Here is an 18,160-nt window from a genome sequence, read left to right on the forward strand (position 1 = left end):
ATGCATGCATTTCTATTTGTTGATCCTGTGAAATACACAAGGAATTGGGTCCACTCACTCAGAATTCTGGTAGGTAGCTTTGCAATCTCAAAACTGTGAAATAGGTACACATTTCTAGACCCTAAAATTCCATTTCTTGGCCTTCTTTTAAGAAAGTGATTAAGAATATGTACAAAGATTCATCCACACCGAGTTCTTCATAGTACTATTTACAATAACCAAAAAGTTAGAAACAACCTAGGGCGTTTAATGGTGGATAACCATGCAATAATGAGAAGCCATACTACTGTTTAAAATGATAGAATAGAGGTACATTTTTTGATATAAACATTAGACCATATCTGTATTCTTTTTTTTTTTTTAATTTTTTTTAACGTTTCATTTATTTTTGAGACAGGGAGAGACAGAGCATGAACGGGGGAGGGTCAGAGAGAGGGAGACACAGAATCTGAAACAGGCTCCAGGCTCTGAGCTGTCAGCACAGAGCCCGACGCGGGGCTCGAACTCACGGACCTCAAGATCATGACCTGAGCCGAAGTCAGCCGCTTAACCGACTGAGCCACCCAAGCGCCCCCATATCTGTATTCTTAAACGAAGAGAATAGGTTTTTAAATACATGTGCCGTGTGATCTGACTTAGGTTAAAGATATGAATAAACACAAGTCTACAAAGTTAAACAAAAAGTTTTTTTTTTTTACCTCTCTAATTCTCTAGGATGGTGAGTTTCTAATTAATCTTTGCTTTTCTCTTTTGACTTCTCTAATATCTTTTCTTTTTCAATGGAATATGCATTATGGTAATTTTTTTTAAAGGGGCAGGAAGATGTTTAAAGCTCTGTTCTTTCTATATTATGCCTTATAGATTTTCCCCCCGATTTTCAAGAAGAGACACTAGAAGATTTATGTGTTCAGCTTGATGTATACACTTTGTGATAAAATATTTTTGCAAGGAAAAGACTAAGTATTCCACCCTCTCATTAAACCCTTCAAACAATTCAGGAGGAGCTGTCACTCCAGGGACCACAAGTTTGCTGCCCTCATTCACATCTCCCTGCCTCACAGAAGCTACTTCTTTAAAACATCATGATACCTCACTGCCCCGCTCTTAACCTCAGAATCCTTGGCACATTTCATAAAAGGTTGACTTCCATTTGGAGCACGGGAAATATCATATTAAAATAATCATGAAACTGTTGGATTGCATTATTGCTTTTTCCACTGAATATGGTTATAAGAAAACTCCACTAAACCAAGCATAGCATTTCATCAGTGAGAAGTCCTTTAAGGAAAATACAATTAACGCTTTGGACTGTTTAAAGGAAGAAGTCAAACCTCATATTTGCCTGGGGAAATGTAAGGTAGCCTCCACGTTGCAGATATAGAAAATCAAGAATAGTTTTTGTAGCACAACTTGTCAGTTAGCGTGCATGTTTTAACAGTGCATGCCTAGAAAATTTTAATGTCTTCTCATTGTTACCCACGTACAAACCCACAACCAGCGCGAACACCGAAAATTTTGGTATCTCGGATGGTATTTATCTTGTTTCTTATGGGAAGTTTAATCTCGTGATGTTTCATGTAGCCATTAACCCTTCTTCAACCTGGATTTCAAAGCACAGATCTGATGTGAGCAAGCCAGGCAAGCCTGTTAACCACTCTTCTGAGACGCACACTCAGTCTTGGTTGAATGAATGAACGAATTTCTCTACTTCCTCCTCATGCACAGTAGGGTCCACGTAAATGAGGCGTTCTCTCCGGATCTTTCTTTTGAGTGATAATACTTCGCATTCTTTGTCCCTTCCTTCTTATTTTGCCCTCTGTCCATGTGTGTGTGCATGTATGCCTGTGTGTGTCCATGTATATATTTTAAAATTCAAGATTAAGTCGGGATGATTTTCCACAGCAGGAAAGAAGTGGTGAAAGATTCATTCCATCCCGTGGCAGCACGGTGGAGAAAATGATTTTTTAGATGTCTATGAAGAACGTTTCCATTTTCCCAATGTCAATGACAAGGAGCAATGGTTCACCTAGTGGGCCCTCCAAAGACTTTGAGATGTGGTCTATTTGACCTGAGTTAAGTGTTCGTAATATTTGCTATTGAATGGAGGAGAGTGACTTCCTACGCTGTTGAGAAGGAGATACTGAAGGATGTCCTTGGAGTGATGAAACGCTGGTCTTAATGTTACCCTGGGACCTTCTATTGGAGGCCAGTCCTCCTTGTGAGTCATAATGGCTGTGAAGAAGGAGCCCTGTTGTCTCTCTGGAGATATTCTGCTCAATAGAACCTCTCAACCTGCCAACGTCAAAAGTGCCACAGTTTGGTAAGTCCAAGATGGTAACATGGTGGGGGCTTTGATGGTAAGAGAAAACAGGATTTTCAGCAGCCCTTTGGCAAACGTAAGCAGTCGGACAAGAAATGAACACATTTGATAAAATCATTCGAGAGCTGCACCCAAAGTGGACTCCAAGGTGGAGAACCAGCTCATCTGGGGTGTGTCCGGAGGTGACAGAAAGAAAACCAGCATTGGAATGGAAGTGATTACAGATCCAACTGTCCTGTGTCTGGTTGAGCCCACCGCTGGCTTGGATGCCAGACCATCAAATACAGTTTTGTTTTGTTTTGTTTTGTTTTGTTTTGTTTTGTTTTGTTTTGTTTTTCTAACTCTTGGAGAAGATGTCAAGTCCATGCCTGCCTTCCCATCATCTTTGACCTGCTTCCCTATTCCATCTTTGTGCTGTTTGATAGGCTAACCTTGCTGCCTTTGGGAAAGGTGACGTTCTATGGCCCTGCACAGGAGCTATGGCTTGGATTGCATCTGCTGGTTGCATGTGTGAGTTCTAAAACAACCCTGTTGATTTCTTCCCGTGTGTCGTGAACAGAGACTCCTCTGCTGTGACTACACAGAAACTGAGGACCTGGGAAACGGGAGGCATTTGAAGAGCCTCGCAGTCAAGATAAACAATACAGAGAGGAATTAGCTTAAGTTTATGTTAATTCTTCTCTCTACGGAGCAACTAAATCTGAACTGGATGGACTCTCAGGAGGCTAAAAAAGGAGTACGCTGTTTTCACACATAGAGCCTGAAGCACCCTCTTTGATCATTGGCTCAGGTGGGTGTCCAAACGTTCACTCAAAACTTTACACGGTGAGCCTCAAAACTCTCCTGAGATAATAGTGCCAGCTTTCAGCCGCCTAGTTGTAGAGGCTCTTTACTTCGGCTTAAACGACCCTGCAGGAATTCAGAAGAGAGCTGGCTTCCTGTTCTAACTGAAACCAATTCTTCAACCATCTCTCGGTGGTGTCTCTTTGGGCTCTTGAAGAGAAGCAGTTTATGCATGAGTCTGTCGGGGGCAATTATAGGATAATGTTATATGTATTTTTTGAAAACTAATGTCGGACCTGGTGCCTGTAGGAATTTGATCACGTATCACGTTGACGAGCAGATCCTGTTTAAGGTTGAGACTGAAACTGAATGGAGAAGACTTCTTTGTCTTGAGGCCTTTCCTCATGGTGCTCGCGCTGATGCCCAGAACCTTGTCTCTGGTGTTGCTTGTTGCAGGTCAAAGTCCCATTACATTCTTTGGCTGCTCTTCTTTTCACTATCCCTTTAGTGCTAATTATGACTTTACGAGGCCTCTTTGTGAATCTCAGAACCATGAGGTCTTGGTTTTCCAGAGTACAATGCGTAAGTATTTCTTAGGGTAACTACACACCTTTGCGTAATGAATCGATAGGCCAAAGCATTTGTCTCAGGATAAATGGGACACAAGAAAACAGAGCTGTTACTCGGCAGTGTGTTCCGGGGAAGACTTTTTACCAAACAAAGCTGTCCTCCCGGGGCCGGTGGGGGAATCGGCTGACCTTCGCCCTCGTGATGGTTCGTTTCTCCACAATTCCCACCCCCAGATTTCTGCTTCTAGAGAAGCTTTTCTAAGCCAATTGTACCAGGCATCTCTGGACGCCCTGTCACATTCTTTCAGCCACCATTGAGTTCAGCCTCAGCCCCAGATCCCAACTCACTGACAACAACTTACCTTGTCTTTCCGCTCTAGGAAATTCTCATGGCTGAGAGAAAATGTTGGACCCGTCTTTCCCCTCCCAAGGAAAACTTAAATCTGTAGGGGAGCTAATACCCCTCAACTAATGAGGGATGTGAGCCAACTGCCAAATACTCCATTCACCATCTTTCAGGGACATAATTCCAAGACATCTGTTTGTTTCTCAGGTGGTTCTAATGGAATCGGTGTCCCCAGAATGACCTTAAAAGCTTTTTTCTCCCTCCACCCTCCTGCTTCACTCTTGTTTCCTGACTTTATCACTCAAATAAATGACCTTCACCGGAGGCTCTGCTTTTAGGAAATCCAAACTAGGGTGCCAAGAAACAAGATCCTCGGTTTGTTTTAAGTAGTCATTGTGCGAATTCATATCGTTGCGACCCTCCGTTGGAGTTGTGGTGTATTATTTTCATTTTTAGTGATCTCTATAATACCTCAGCATTTGGTGGGTATGATTAAGCCTGTATGGAAACTACAACCTGTATTACTATCTAGAAGAAATGAAAGTGAAGCCTAACGATAGGTAATACCATCCATTGGATAATCAGACAATCAAAGTTTGAGGAGGAAATGAGGAACAATCCACTGACTTAGAGAGGAGGCCTGATTTCTAGATCTAGCTCTGGTCATGATTCCACAGTGACAAAGTCAAGCGTCTCTCTGCCTTTGGTGTCTGTCCTCATCCTTAAAATTAAGGTATTGAATTAGATGGTCCCTGTCTTTCTCTAGCTTAGAAGTTCTGTAATTTGTACAAGTCAACACCAGGGTAAGAACCTTTCCTGTCAGCGGAGCTCAGCTACAGTCAGGGTCCACTGTGTGGAACCCAGAAAGCCCATGGCTGCCGGCTTTTGGTGCACATCCCCTTGTTGGAATCAAACATCAGGTTTCTTTGCTTTCACAGCACATTCCCTGCCAAAATATCTGGCATCTCATAGGTGCTCAATAAATGCTGTTTTAAAGGGAACTCCTACCATCTTCTAAAAAAGACTTTGCATGGAACTCTACTAGAAAGAGAATGGTTTTTGATGGACGCTCCATTAGTCAGGATGTCATAGAAATGGAAGGGGAATTAAGTAACTTTTAAATGGTCACATTTTGTGAACAATTTCTATGACAATGTTTTATGTAATATGAATACGACACTTACCCAAATTGCCGTGTCTTGTAGTTACTTGTGTTTGATTCTCTTATTGTAAGTTCTCTTGAATTTAGTCATGTTCTAGTCATCTGTATATACCACTAAGTACTTGCCACATGAGATGCTTGTCAATTTTGGGGATGGGAAGAGAAAGACACCAAGACTCCACTACATGTAGGAATTAGGACTCATTAGAAGAAGTGTATCTGAGATATTTGAAAAGAACAGTTAGAGGGGTACCTAGGTGACTCAGTCAATTGAACGTCTGACTCTTGATTTCCACTCAGGTCATGATCCCAGGGTAATGGGATCAAGCCCTGTGTTGGGCTCTAAGCTGAGCATGGAGTCTGCTTGAGATTCTCTCTTCTCTCTCTCTCTCTCTCTCTCTCTCTCACCCCCTCTCTTTCCCTCTGCCCCTCTCCCCTACTTGCACTTGGTCTCTCCCTAAAATAACAACAAAAAAAGAATAGCTAGAAAATAAATTCCAGTGTGGTAAATAGCTTTCTAGTAACTTAGGTTTGAAATACTCTTTTTTTAAATAATTTTTTTACTTTATTTATTTTTCAGAGAAAGAGAGACCAAGTGTGAGCTGGGGAGAGGCAGAGAGAGAGAGAGAGAAAGAGAGAGAGACACACAGAATCCGGTGCAGGGCTCGAACTCACAAACCGTGAGATCATGACCTGGGCCGAAGTTGAATGCTTAACCGACTGAGCCACCCAGGCGCCCCTAGGTTTGAAATAATCTCATGTTAAACTTCCCATTAACGTGTTTATTGACCCCCCGCCCCCCACCGAAAAAAAATCAGTTGAAGGTCACCTTTAAAAAACTGTTTAAGTGACAACATCTGTCAAACTAAGCATTGGGAAATACAATTTCAATCAGTATAAAAAAGTGCCAAAAGAAAAAAAAAATCAGCCAAAAAACACAATGTGATTCCGAGATGAGAAAGAAGGAAAAGAAGAGAAGAGACAACGGGAATGGAGGAAGAAGGAAAAATGGAGACAGTAGAGGAGAGAGGATCTGTGAATAGGGTGAAAGTTTGATCTAGGTAGGTAGAGAATTTTTTACTGTTGTTATGAGCTTTATTGACATATAATTCATGTATCATAAAATTCACTCTTTCCAAGTGCACACTTAGCATACTCACAGTGTTATGCAACCATTGCCACCACCTATTTTTAGATTATAGAGAAACCACATACCCATTAGCAATCACTCTCCATTCCCCTCCTTTTCCCCTGACACCCCACCCTACCCCTACTTCCTGGCTGTATAAATTTACCACTTTTGAACATTTCATACAAGTAGAATCTTATAATATGTGGCCTTTCGTGCTTGTTTTTTCTTTTTCACTTAGTACAGTGTTTTTAAGACTCATCCATGTTGTAGTATCTATCAGCACATCATTCATTTTTGTTGCCAAATAATGTTCCGTTGTACAAATTTACACATTTTATTTAGCTATTCATCACTTGATGACATTTGGATTTTTCCTACTTTTGGGTGATTATGAGTAATGAAGCCATGAACACTCATGTGCAGGTTTTTGTGTGGGCGTATGTTATCACCTATCTTGGGTGTATACCTAGAAGTAGAATTGCAGAATCATCTATGGCTAACCATTTGAGGAACTGTCAAACTATTTTTCAGAGGGACCACATCATTTTTCATTTCATCAACAGCATATAAGGGTTCCAATGTCTCTATGTCATTGTCAATATGTCTTATCCATCTTTTTCGATTATAGCCATTCTCATGGGTGTGAAGTGATATGTTATTGTGGTTTTGATTTACCTTCCCTAATGACTAATGACTTTGATGATCTTTGCATGTGTTGTTGGTCATTTACATCTCTTTGGAGAAATGTCTATTCAGATATTTTGTACATTCTTAAATTGAGTTGGTTATCTTTTTATTACTGATCTACAAGAGTTCTTCATATATTCTGGATACGAGGAAAAGTCACTTATCGGATATACGAGTTGAAAATTATTTCATGCCTTTTTGTGGGTGATTTTTTGACATTTTTGTAATAACCTTCGAAGCCCAAAAGTTTATCATTTTTATATAGTCCAGTTTATTTGTTTTTTATTTTGTTGCCTGAGCTTTTGGTGTTATGTCTGTAAAAAACCATTGCCAAGGTCATGAAGACTTACTCCTATGTTTTCCTCTAAGAGTTTCATTGTTTTAGCTCTTATATTTGGGTATGTGATCCATTTTGAGTTCATTTTTGTGCGTGGTGCGAGGTAGAGGGTTCTCATCATTTTTGTGCATGTGGATATCCAGTTGTCCCAGCACCATTTGTTGAAAAGATTTTTCTTTCCTCCACTGAATGGTCTTGGCACCGCAATGGAAAAAAAATCAGTTGGTTATACAAGGGGGCTTCTAACCGGGCTCTCAGTCCTATTCCACTGATCTACATGTCTACACTTATGTCAGTATCACATGCCTTGATGACTGTAGTTGTGTAGTAAGTTTGGAATCAGGAACCGTAGGTCCTCCGACTTTGTTCTTCCGTTTCTTTGTTGCGTTTGTTCTGAATATTTGGGATCTCTTGTAATTCTATATGAATTTGAGTATTGGCTTTTCCATTTCTGCAAATAAGCCAGCTGGAATTTTGGTAGGAATTATGTTGAATCTGAAGATCAATTTTGGGGGTGGGTGGGTGGTGCCATCTTAACAATGCCAAGTCTGTCTGATTTATGATGGAGGATGTCTTTCTCTTTATTTAGAAGTCTTCCTTCATTTCTTTAATAATAGTTTGTAGTTTTAGTTTCATTTTCCTCATCTTTTGTGAAACTTACACCTAGGTATTTTGTCTTTGTTTTTGTTTTTGATGCTATTGTAGAAGTAACTGTTTTCTTAATTGTATTTTCAGGTGTGCATTATTATCAGTGAACACTGATAGTGTGTAGAGATACAATTGAGTTTTGTATGTTGACCTCGAATCTTGCAACCTTGCTGACCTTATCAGTTCTAATAGTTTTTTTTTTTAGTGGGTTCTTTAAGATTTTCCATATATAAGATAATGTCATCTGCAAATTAAGATAGCTACGACTTCCTCTCCAATCTGGGTGTCTTCCTCCTTTTGTTGTACAGATGCCCTGGCTAGAATCTCCAGCACAATGTTGAATAGAATTGTTGAGAATGGACATCCTTGTCTGGGGCCTGATCTCAGGAGGAAAGCATTCAGTCTTTCGACAGTAAGTATGATTAGCTGTGGGATTTTCATTGATGACCTTTATCGGGTTGAGGAAGTTCTTTACTCTGCCTAGTTTATTGACTGTTTTAATTATGATAGGGTGTTGGATTTTATTAAATGCCCTTCATACTTCTTTTAAATTTATGTGTGCCATTTCATGAGATAAGTCCCGCTTGGTTATGGTGCGTGGTCCTTTGTATATATGTCTGGATATAGGTTACTAATGTTTCGTTGAGTATTTTTGTGTGTCTGTATTGATTAAGGCTGTTGGCCTATAGTTTTATTTTCTTGTGATGTCTTTATCTTACTTTAATATCAGTGTGATACTGTCCTCATAGAATGAGTTAGAAATTGTTATCTCCTTTTCTACTTATTGGAAACGTTTCTGAAAGAATTAGCTTCAATTTTTTTTTGAATATTTGGTAGAACTTACTTGGCTTTTCTTTACGGAAATATTTTTAGTTACCAATTTGATATCTTTGTTTGTTGTTGGGCTTTTTGAGCTTTTTATGTTTACTTGAGTCAGTTTCAGGACGTTGTATCTTTCTACTCATTTGTCCCTTTTATCTATACTATCTAACTTATTGCATACAGTTGTTCACAGTCATTCTTCTTTCTTACAGTTGGTAGTGATGACCTCTCTTACATTCTTGAGTTTAGCAATTTGTCTCTCAGGGCCCACACCCCCTTCCCCTGCTTTTTCTTGGTTAGTCTAGTTAAAGGTTGTTAATGTTGTTGACCTCTTCCAAGAACCAACTTTTAGTTCCACCCATTTCCTCTATTGTTTTGCTATTATTTCATGTATCCTTGCTGTAAGTTTCCCTCTGAGCAGTACTTTCGCTGCACCACATGAATTTTGGTACACTTGTGTTTCCGCTTGCATTCATGTCAACGTATTTTCTACTTTCCTTATGATTTCCTCTTTGACACATTGGTTATATAGGAGTGTAACATTTAATATCCCCATATCATTGTAAATTTCCCAAAGTTCCTTCTGTTATTGATTCTAATTTAATTCCACTGTGTTTTGAAAACATACTTTGTATGATCTCAATCCTTTTAAATTTATTAGGACTTGTCCTCTGGCCTTGCATGTGATTTATTCTGGAGAATGTTTTAGGTGCACTTAAGAAGGATGGATGCCTATTCTATTGTAGGGTGTAGTGTTCTATAGATACCTGTTAGGTCTAGTGGCTTTTCTATCTAGTTTTTCTATTCATTATTGAAAATGCGGTATTGAAGTATCCAATTTTTATTGTTGAATTGTTTATTCCTCCATTCCATTCTGTCAGTTTTGCTTCATATATTTTCAGGGGGTATTGTTAGGTATATATATGATCATAAATCTTGTATCTTCCTGATGAATTTATCCTTTATTATAATGGAACCCCCTCTTTATCTCTAGTAATTTTTGTTGTAAAATTTATTTTGTCAGATAGAAGCATAGCAACCCCAGCTTTTTTTTTTTTTTTACTGTTTACATGGTATATCTTTTTTTGACCTATTTACTTTCTTTTTTTTTTAATATGAAATTTATTGTCAAATTGGTTTCCATACAACACCCAGTGCTTATCCCAACAGGTGCCCTCCTCCATGCCCATCCCCAACTTTCCCCTCCCTTCCACCCCGCATCAACCCTCAGTTTATTCTCAGTTTTTAAGAGTCTCTTATGGTTTGTCTCCCTCCCTCTCTAACTTTTTTTTTCCCTTCCCCTCCCCCATGGTCTTTTGTTAAGTTTCTCAGGATCCACATAAGTGTGAAAACGTCTGGTATCTGTCTTTCTCTGTATGACTTATTTTACTCAGCATAACTCTCCAGTTCCATCCACGTTGCTACAAAAGGCCATATTAAAAAGAATTATTCACCACGATCAAGTGGGATTCATTCCTGGGCTGCAGGGCTGGTCCAACATTCGCAAATCAATCGATGTGATACATCACATTAATAAAAGAAAAAATAAGAACCATACGATCCTGTCAATTGACTTATTTACTTTCAACATATTTGTGTTTAGTGGATAGTTTTTGTTTAATGATTTCAGTGTTTTTTAAATTTATTTTTTAAAATAATCATACAATACTATTCATTTTTTTCTCTGGATTTACAGTTCTAGGAATTTTAACATACATGTAGATATGTGTAACCATGCCTGTGATGGGATAGAAAATAATTCCATTATCTCCAAAAACTCCCTTCCTACAAACCTAATCCCTAACATACAATGATATTCTCCCTTGTGGAGAGTTCTTATTATACCATCATAGGTCAGGGATTCATTTTACATTATTATCATTATCACTATTATTTTTTTTTAATTTTTTAATGTTTGTTTATTTTTGACAGAGAGAGACAGAGCATGAGCGGGGGAGGGTCAGAGAGAGGGAGACACAGAATCCGAAGCAGGCTCCAGGATCCAAGCCGTCATCACATAGCCCAACGCGGGGCTCGAACTCACGGACTGCGAGATCATGACCTGAGCCGAACTCGGACGCTCAACCGACTGAGGCACCCGGGCGCCCCAATCATTATCACTATTATTTGACATTTATTTTGTGGATTGTCTTTATTCTTCAACTGTTCTGAGACTTTGTATTGAGTTATAAAACTACATCCGCATGAAGAGTTAAGGGCAGACGGGGAGTATTTTCTGGGCTGCGATATTGATTAGTCATATAAATGTAGAAGATTCTTAGAAGAATTGGCATGGCATCAAGATTGAGGCTTGAGTCACACTTAAGGTCTGGTATCTTCTGCCAAAATTGGGAAAACTACTACACCACTGTCATATTACCTAATCTGAGTGGTAGTTTGGAAATACAAGGTCTTCGGGGATAGCTGAGTACCAACTATTCAATTGTAAATGCGTCCCCAAGTATGCCTGGCGTCCTGTCTCATCCTCTTGCTCCCAGTTGACTCTGGAAAGCAAATACAGTGTGAACAATAGAGTCCTATAACGTCCAGGTGTAGGACTGACCTTTGTATCACTGTTAATCCTTGTCCTCTCTTTTCAGAGACGAGACATTAAGTTGAAACTGCATGAAAACCTTTCCTGAGCCACAGGGCTGGGCAGCTTTTCCCTCTTTGCAAATCCAAAGGATTTAGCAGGATTTTCCCCTTCTCAAACGCCGCCCCCCTCCTCTGACCTTCACAGCTTCCCAACATTAGGGAAAGGCAGGAAGTTTTCCCTGTGGTTATTTTTTTGTGACGACATGATGGGGCAGGTTGATCAATGGGGGAAAACCCACGTTAGAACACGCCTTCTGTGTACATTCCCAATATTTGCTATAAGTAGGGCCATCCCAGACTCAGGCTGCTACCAGAACCCAACAGCACTCCTAGCACACTGGGTACCCAGCACTGGGCAGATCTATTCCCTGAGCTGAAAATGGACAGTGGCAAGAATTTGCTCTTGGCTGCTTTGATGTCAGTGCTGCTACTCCACCTGTGCAGCAAGTCAGAAGGTGAGTATCACTCTTTCTGCTAACGCAGGAGGAAGAACTATTTTCATTTTCCTCTAAGCCTTGAGCTCACCCGGGGGTCCCCAAGGAGTGGGAGCCTGTTAGAAAGTCTTCAGAAGTGATGGGAGTTGTCAGCTCATTGGCGAGTGAGGAGGGAAATGTTGCTGCTGCTGACCGGGCTTTTCTCTCTGCTGGCAATCCCAGCAGATTTGGAGGTGGGTGGGTGGGCTCTTAGAGACCCCCAAGCTCTGCAACAAGGCCAAAGTGCTATTTCTGGGAGTGATGCAAATTGGGTAACATTACCAGTAAATGGGGTCAATTCAGAAATGTGGGGAACACTCCCACCTTCCCAACTTTCTCACCTCTCAGCCAAATAGTAAAGATCAAAGCTCACCCTTTAGGGGCAGATGATGGGACCTGTCTTCTCCATCCTTACGTGGCTTTGGAGCCATCTTTTGCCAACTTGGAGACAACATTTATTCCTTACCGTATAGCAGGTTATAATTTAACCTGGGGGGGGAATGTCCAAGAATTGCTTTATGACTGTCAGAGCACATGACGTCTAATGACAGGTGCATCCCTGAAAATGCACGTGTTGAACTTTTATGATCAAAATAAAACATTAAAATAATAAATTAAATTAAAATATTTCCATTAATACTACAATTTCAATTGCATCCCGGATAAGCAGCTCTTATAAATCACATTTTCCTTTATAACTTCTTGCCGTTCCCCTCCTCTTAGTACCCAGTGGCCAGATAATAGATTAAGATCTCCATACTTCTTCATTTTCTGAATTTGGAAGCTTATCTATAAGAGTTTCTTCAAGTGGGAGGTACTCATATTCTTGAGTGATTATAGTGAACTTAAAATAAAACACTGTCCGTTTGTGTTTCTTAGTAAAGATATTCCTTTCGTTGGAGATCACGTGCTTCTAGACTTTCGAACCAAAATTGCCCAGCACATAAACCATTTTTTTTTTTAAATTTTTTTTTTTTCAACGTTTTTTATTTATTTTTGGGACAGAGAGAGACAGAGCATGAACGGGGGAGGGGCAGAGAGAGAGGGAGACACAGAATCGGAAACAGGCTCCAGGCTCTGAGCCATCAGCCCAGAGCCCGACGCGGGGCTCGAACTCTCGGACCACGAGATCGTGACCTGGCTGACGTCGGACGCTTAACCGACTGCGCCACCCAGGCGCCCCAACCATTTTTTTTTAAAGAGAGCTGCGGGCTACCTTAAATCAGGTCTCAAAGCCATTGGAACTCTTTCTCTAAATAGTTTCTTTAGCATCTACAACTCCAACTCCAAGTAGTTCTGTAATACTATCACAAGATACGTTCATTCATGTGGACTCAATACTTGCAATTTCTTTTTAGCAGCAAGCAGCTTTGACTGCTGCCTTCGGTATACAGAACGCATCCTTCATCCCAGATTTATCGTGGGCTTCACGCAGCAGCTGTCCAATGAAGCTTGTGATATCAATGCAATCATGTAAGTTATCAACTGACTTGAATTTAGTTCTATCAGATGTACACGGGAATTTCGAGTCTCAAAACATGTTTGCCTTTTTTGGAGTTGCATTCAGAAATAACCGATGTGGCAAAGATACGTTTGTTTTGTTAGGGCGTATGTACTTCAAAGTTTAAATAGGACAGGACTAAGGTGAAAGCTTGGTTTTTTTAGAAAAAGAACAGAGTCGAGGGCAAAAACCTCTTTCTAAGATAAACTTGTAAGCACCTAATGCGTTAGCGCATGAAAATATGGAAGACGTCAATTTGGAAATGAGCATCTTCCACCAGGGAATGGTTGGGGCTTTTATACTTTCACATATAATATTCTTGATTCATATAGGATATTATACTTCGGAATGATATAAATTAGTCATGTTTAGTGTAACCACCGGCAACAAAATTAAATCATTCTAAGACTATTTTCCAGCCATTGTTCAACCATTTGTTCAGTTGCAGAGAAAGTAGGAGAGAGTCCCTTTCATTTCTTGCATCAAGCTTTATCAGAAATATTTTTTTTTTTTGGTATTTTGTTTCACCTCTGAAATAACTAAAATGTTTAGTGGGTAGAACAGTCAGCTGGAATACAAAACTTCCATTGGGTGTTCTATGACATAGCCGTTCAAAACTTTTGAAGCACAAATAAAATTTTCTGTGTTTGTTTTTCGTTTTTTGTTTTTTATAGCTTTTACACAAAGAAAAAATTCGCTGTGTGCGCAGATCCAAAGAAGAACTGGGTGAAACAGGCTGTGCATATCCTCAGGTATGAGATATTTACCATTAGTCCCTCTCCAAATGTCTGGGGCAAAGGTCAAGTGCAGAGTAGCGGATCATAGACTCGCTGGGACCCTTCCGCCTAAGCACCGTAGAATTTTAAAGGGGAAATTTGAGTCGGACCATAAACCAAAAATTCATTTTTTTCCACTTACATCCTTTTTATTTTTTTTTAATTTAGTGAGTTTTACGAGATGTGTTAGTCCTCCATGCATTTAATAGTCACAAGCTTCTTCATTTTGGTGCAAAGATGCCTCCTATTTATAGAATTTACAGACCGCGTGATACTTCTTTGTTAAAAACTAAAAAATAAAGAGCCAACCAGAGATCAATATTCTGATTTCCATTGATTATAATGGAGAGTAACATTTTATCAACATGAACAGAAGCCACCTAATACAAAGGTGCCATAGACACTGAATTTAAAGATACAACGTAAGCGCTCAATCCTGTTTCCATCTCTAGCCAGCTCACTTGTGTTGGGCAGGGCCCTTCCTCTCTGAACCTTGATTTCCTCATCTGGACTCTGAGCTGCTGGCACCCTGAGATTAATGAGAAGTAATGTTTAGGTACAAAAGGCACTCCTACCAGCCAGTCCACCCTGTCTTTGCTTATTGTTTTCTTCTCTTCCTCTTGACAGCCAAAGAGTCAAGAAGATGTAAAAACTGATGCTCTCTGCGAAGGAATTGGACAGAGCCCAAGAACAAAAGAATCTAGCTGGAGTTGGCAGTTGAGAGTTCAGCACTTACCTGATTTGTGCCTCGTTGGACCTGTCCAATTGATGAAGTTGATACATATTGCATCATAGTTTGCTTTGTTAAGCATCACATTAGAGTCAAACTCTATTTTATGTTATTTATATCTACGGTTTTTGTGTGTGTGTGTTGCTATTTAATACTAATTTCCTATAAGCTATTTGGTTTAGTACGAATGTGTAGAGGAATGAGGTTATATAGCCTTTCTTGTAAGCTGCAAGCTATTTGTAAAAAAAACTATTTAACGTTCTTCTGTCTACATAGTTTTGTTTCTTAAACTGTTGTAATTAACCTGTAAAAGAGAAAAATGATGATTAAAAATAAATATTGAAAATAAAAGAATGAAATAAAAATTATTTGTTGATAGAGTTATATAACACTTATTAAGATATATATTAAAATATTTTTAAAATATGTAAAGGCATGGTAAATACCAAAATTGGGGGTGAGGAGGAATCGTATTTCCCCACTTACTCCTGCCTGGTTGTTCCTCTTAACTCTGTTCCTCATGGTCCTGGCTTTCATTCTATATGAATTATAATGAAAAGGTGCTTTATTTTATTTTTTTATTCAAAGTCATCCAAACCAAAAATTAGAAAAATCCTAAACCTGAGATCTATAGCTTAGTGTTTACTGATGTAAAACTTTTCAAAATAAAAAAGTGTACCCATAAACTTTGAGACTACAGGGATATAACAACTACTTTGAAAACACCCTGAGAAATTCCTTTGTCCATCTAGGGACCTAGGAATGGGCACTTCAGCACTGAAACATTTCTGTATTTCAAAAGTCCTCCTGGGTCGTCTCCAAGCAGTTTCCAAAAAGAAAATGACTATGGAGAGGGTTCTAGAAACTGATTGCCTCACTAAGCAGAAAAGAACTTCTGGGGCGTGAAATCTAGCAAGAACCCAGACATAGGACAAAAGGGTCCTGAACCAGAGTGGTTATTATTGCAATGTTCAGGGGGCAAAGTTCATGGAGTGCCTGGACACAGCACTTGGGACAGTCTGCCTCAGATATCAAAGGCCCCAAGGGATCACGGGAAGCAAGCACACTGATGGTCTGATGCAAAATCCAAACCCACGAACCCACAAAGCAGGGTGATGGGGGTCATTGGTGTAGAGCCCAAAGCTCTAAGTGGCTCAGTCAGCCTGGAAGTCATCTCTATGCCCGGGAATAATAACACTGAGTCATCAGGGAAAGTATGCTCAATATCCTGTTTGTTTATTCTTCAAATATGAGTTTATTACTTACGATGTGACAGGTACTGAGCCAAGTGAAGCTTGAGATACCGAGAGATTAAGTTCGGACTTGGTCTTTGCTCCCAGGCAATTAGGGCTGAGCAGTGAGTTGAGAGGGAGGGGACAAGACAATCAGCTCTGACCACACATGGTGTGAACACCTGGGTAAGGAAAAGCACAGAGTGCGGTAGGGCATCAGTAGTGAGAGCTTCCAGAAAGAAAGAATACTTGGTTGAATCCTATTAAATAGTCAACACTCTGTGTTCTTGAACCATGAGGATGGCAACTGTATCTGATTCCATACGTGAGCTGAGGTATGAAGGGCCAGTATGAGCCACCCAGTTGGAAAAGCAGGGGCTGTTTGGAAATATCTGGGAGCATATTTTAGTTCTCAGAATGTCTGAGGTGGGGTATCGCAGGTATTCAGTGGGCAGAAGACAAGAACGCTAAGCCCATTGGAATGCACAGGCCAGTCCTGCACAATAAAGAATTGCCCCATCCAAAATGTCAAGCATGCCACCGATTTGGCAAACTGGATGAAGTGGAAAGTATGCAGGGAGTGGGGGTGGAGGTGCAGTAGTCGCAAGTTAGGCGAAACGGTTATCTCCGCCAAATCTAGTGGTTTGAACTTGAACATGGGAGCCCTGAAGAACCATTGAAAAAGTCCAAGCAGGGGGGAAGGGAAGTGGAATGGGAAAGGGAAGAAGTAGCGAAGAGAGTAGCAGTGAGTAAGGTTAGACATGACGAGAACTCAGTGAGAGCCAGTGTGGAAAGACAGGGGCAGAAGAGCTGAACTGGCGATTTCTAAGAATCGCTCTAGACCTCCTTCCCACCCACACCCGTTCCCCTCTCTTGGAACAGCACAGAGAAAGCAGGCCATGGTCAGGGAGCCCCGCACCAGGCTGGCTCCTGAGTGGTCTGGGCAAGGGACCCTCGAGGAGCCAGGAAAGTAGCACATGGGTGCTCCGAAGGCGTCTGACTCAAGACTAGGAGTGCTAGTAACTATTAGCTGAGTTTCTGGAGACTGAAATTTCCAGCCCAGGATGCCAATTGATTAATCACAGTGAAAACATTCCAGTGTCAAGTACACGGCCATGAGCACATGGGTGGATCAGCGCGTTCCCCGCTATGAGGTCAAGTTGGAATCACAAAGTCCCATTGCTCAAGCTGGGATCCCAGTGCACAGCTGAGTCCCAGCCGTACAATCTGAACGCTGAATTCCTTAGTCTCCCTGCACTAACCGCGTGGGTGGATCAGGGAGGTCGCTCCCTTTACACAGCTCTTCTTCTCCCACCCCACCCCCTTTTTTTTTCATTTTGGAAAATGTGTACCTTTCTATTTAATTTCTAATTCAGGTATAATTGACGCAGAGTAAAATATACAAATCTGAGCTTTGCATAGGTGCACGCCTGTGTGACGACTCCGGGCCATTCAAGATGTTAAATGCTTTTAGCACCCAGAAGGTTCTCTCATGCCCCCTCACGTCTGTACGGCCCCAGAATAACAGCTGTTCTGATCCACTTCTTATTAGATGAGTTTGCCTCTTCTGGGTTTAGTACGAGTAGAACGCCACAGAATGTACTCTGGTGTCTGGCTTCTTTCACTAGCCTCTTCTGTCTTTTTAACTGATTTTTAATTATACACGTAATACACGAATCCATTCTCCTTCTTAGATTCCAGTGATCGAGAAGCAGCAAAAGCCTCCTTCAACTTCCAACAAGGCCCCTCCTTCTCCGGAGGCAGCGCCACAGGATGGAGTTTGCTTTGTTTTACTCCGAGTGGCCCTTTCTGTCTGTGCCGTCGTCCTGAGAACAGAGATCGCCACCACTAATTTACCGTTAGAGTCTAGTCTTCTCTCCCCGGGATTAATCTCTGACCGCTTGAATGCGTCTCAGTTGTTCAGTCCTACTTTTTCCAAATGTCTCTGTGTAAACTGCTAATGCAAATGTGGATTTGGTTTGTATCCTCAGGGGTGGCTCCAAGTTCTTCTGTACCTTACCAGTGCCTCCCATTAGTGTAGACGTCA

The 18,160-nt window shown here is 40.6% G+C and overlaps 1 protein-coding gene across 2 annotated transcripts; it reads left to right on the top strand.

Moving 5' to 3' along the window:
* Nucleotides 1-11,593: 11,593 nt before the first annotated feature.
* CCL20 (C-C motif chemokine ligand 20) lies at nucleotides 11,594-15,129 on the top strand. Of its 2 annotated transcripts, none has more exons than XM_007082923.3 (4): nucleotides 11,594-11,856; nucleotides 13,233-13,347; nucleotides 14,050-14,127; nucleotides 14,779-15,129. In XM_007082923.3, the coding sequence occupies exons 1-4, from the start codon at nucleotides 11,781-11,783 to the stop codon at nucleotides 14,798-14,800; spliced, it is 291 nt and encodes a 96-aa protein (XP_007082985.1). In that variant the 5' UTR covers nucleotides 11,594-11,780; the 3' UTR covers nucleotides 14,801-15,129. The 2 variants fall into 2 exon arrangements, with proteins under 2 accessions (XP_007082985.1, XP_007082986.1); XM_007082924.3 differs by having other exon boundaries at nucleotides 13,236-13,347.
* Nucleotides 15,130-18,160: the final 3,031 nt, after the last annotated feature.

The sequence above is a fragment of the Panthera tigris genome, chromosome C1 (genome assembly GCF_018350195.1).
Source record: "Panthera tigris isolate Pti1 chromosome C1, P.tigris_Pti1_mat1.1, whole genome shotgun sequence".
Lineage (NCBI taxonomy): Eukaryota > Metazoa > Chordata > Mammalia > Carnivora > Felidae > Panthera > Panthera tigris.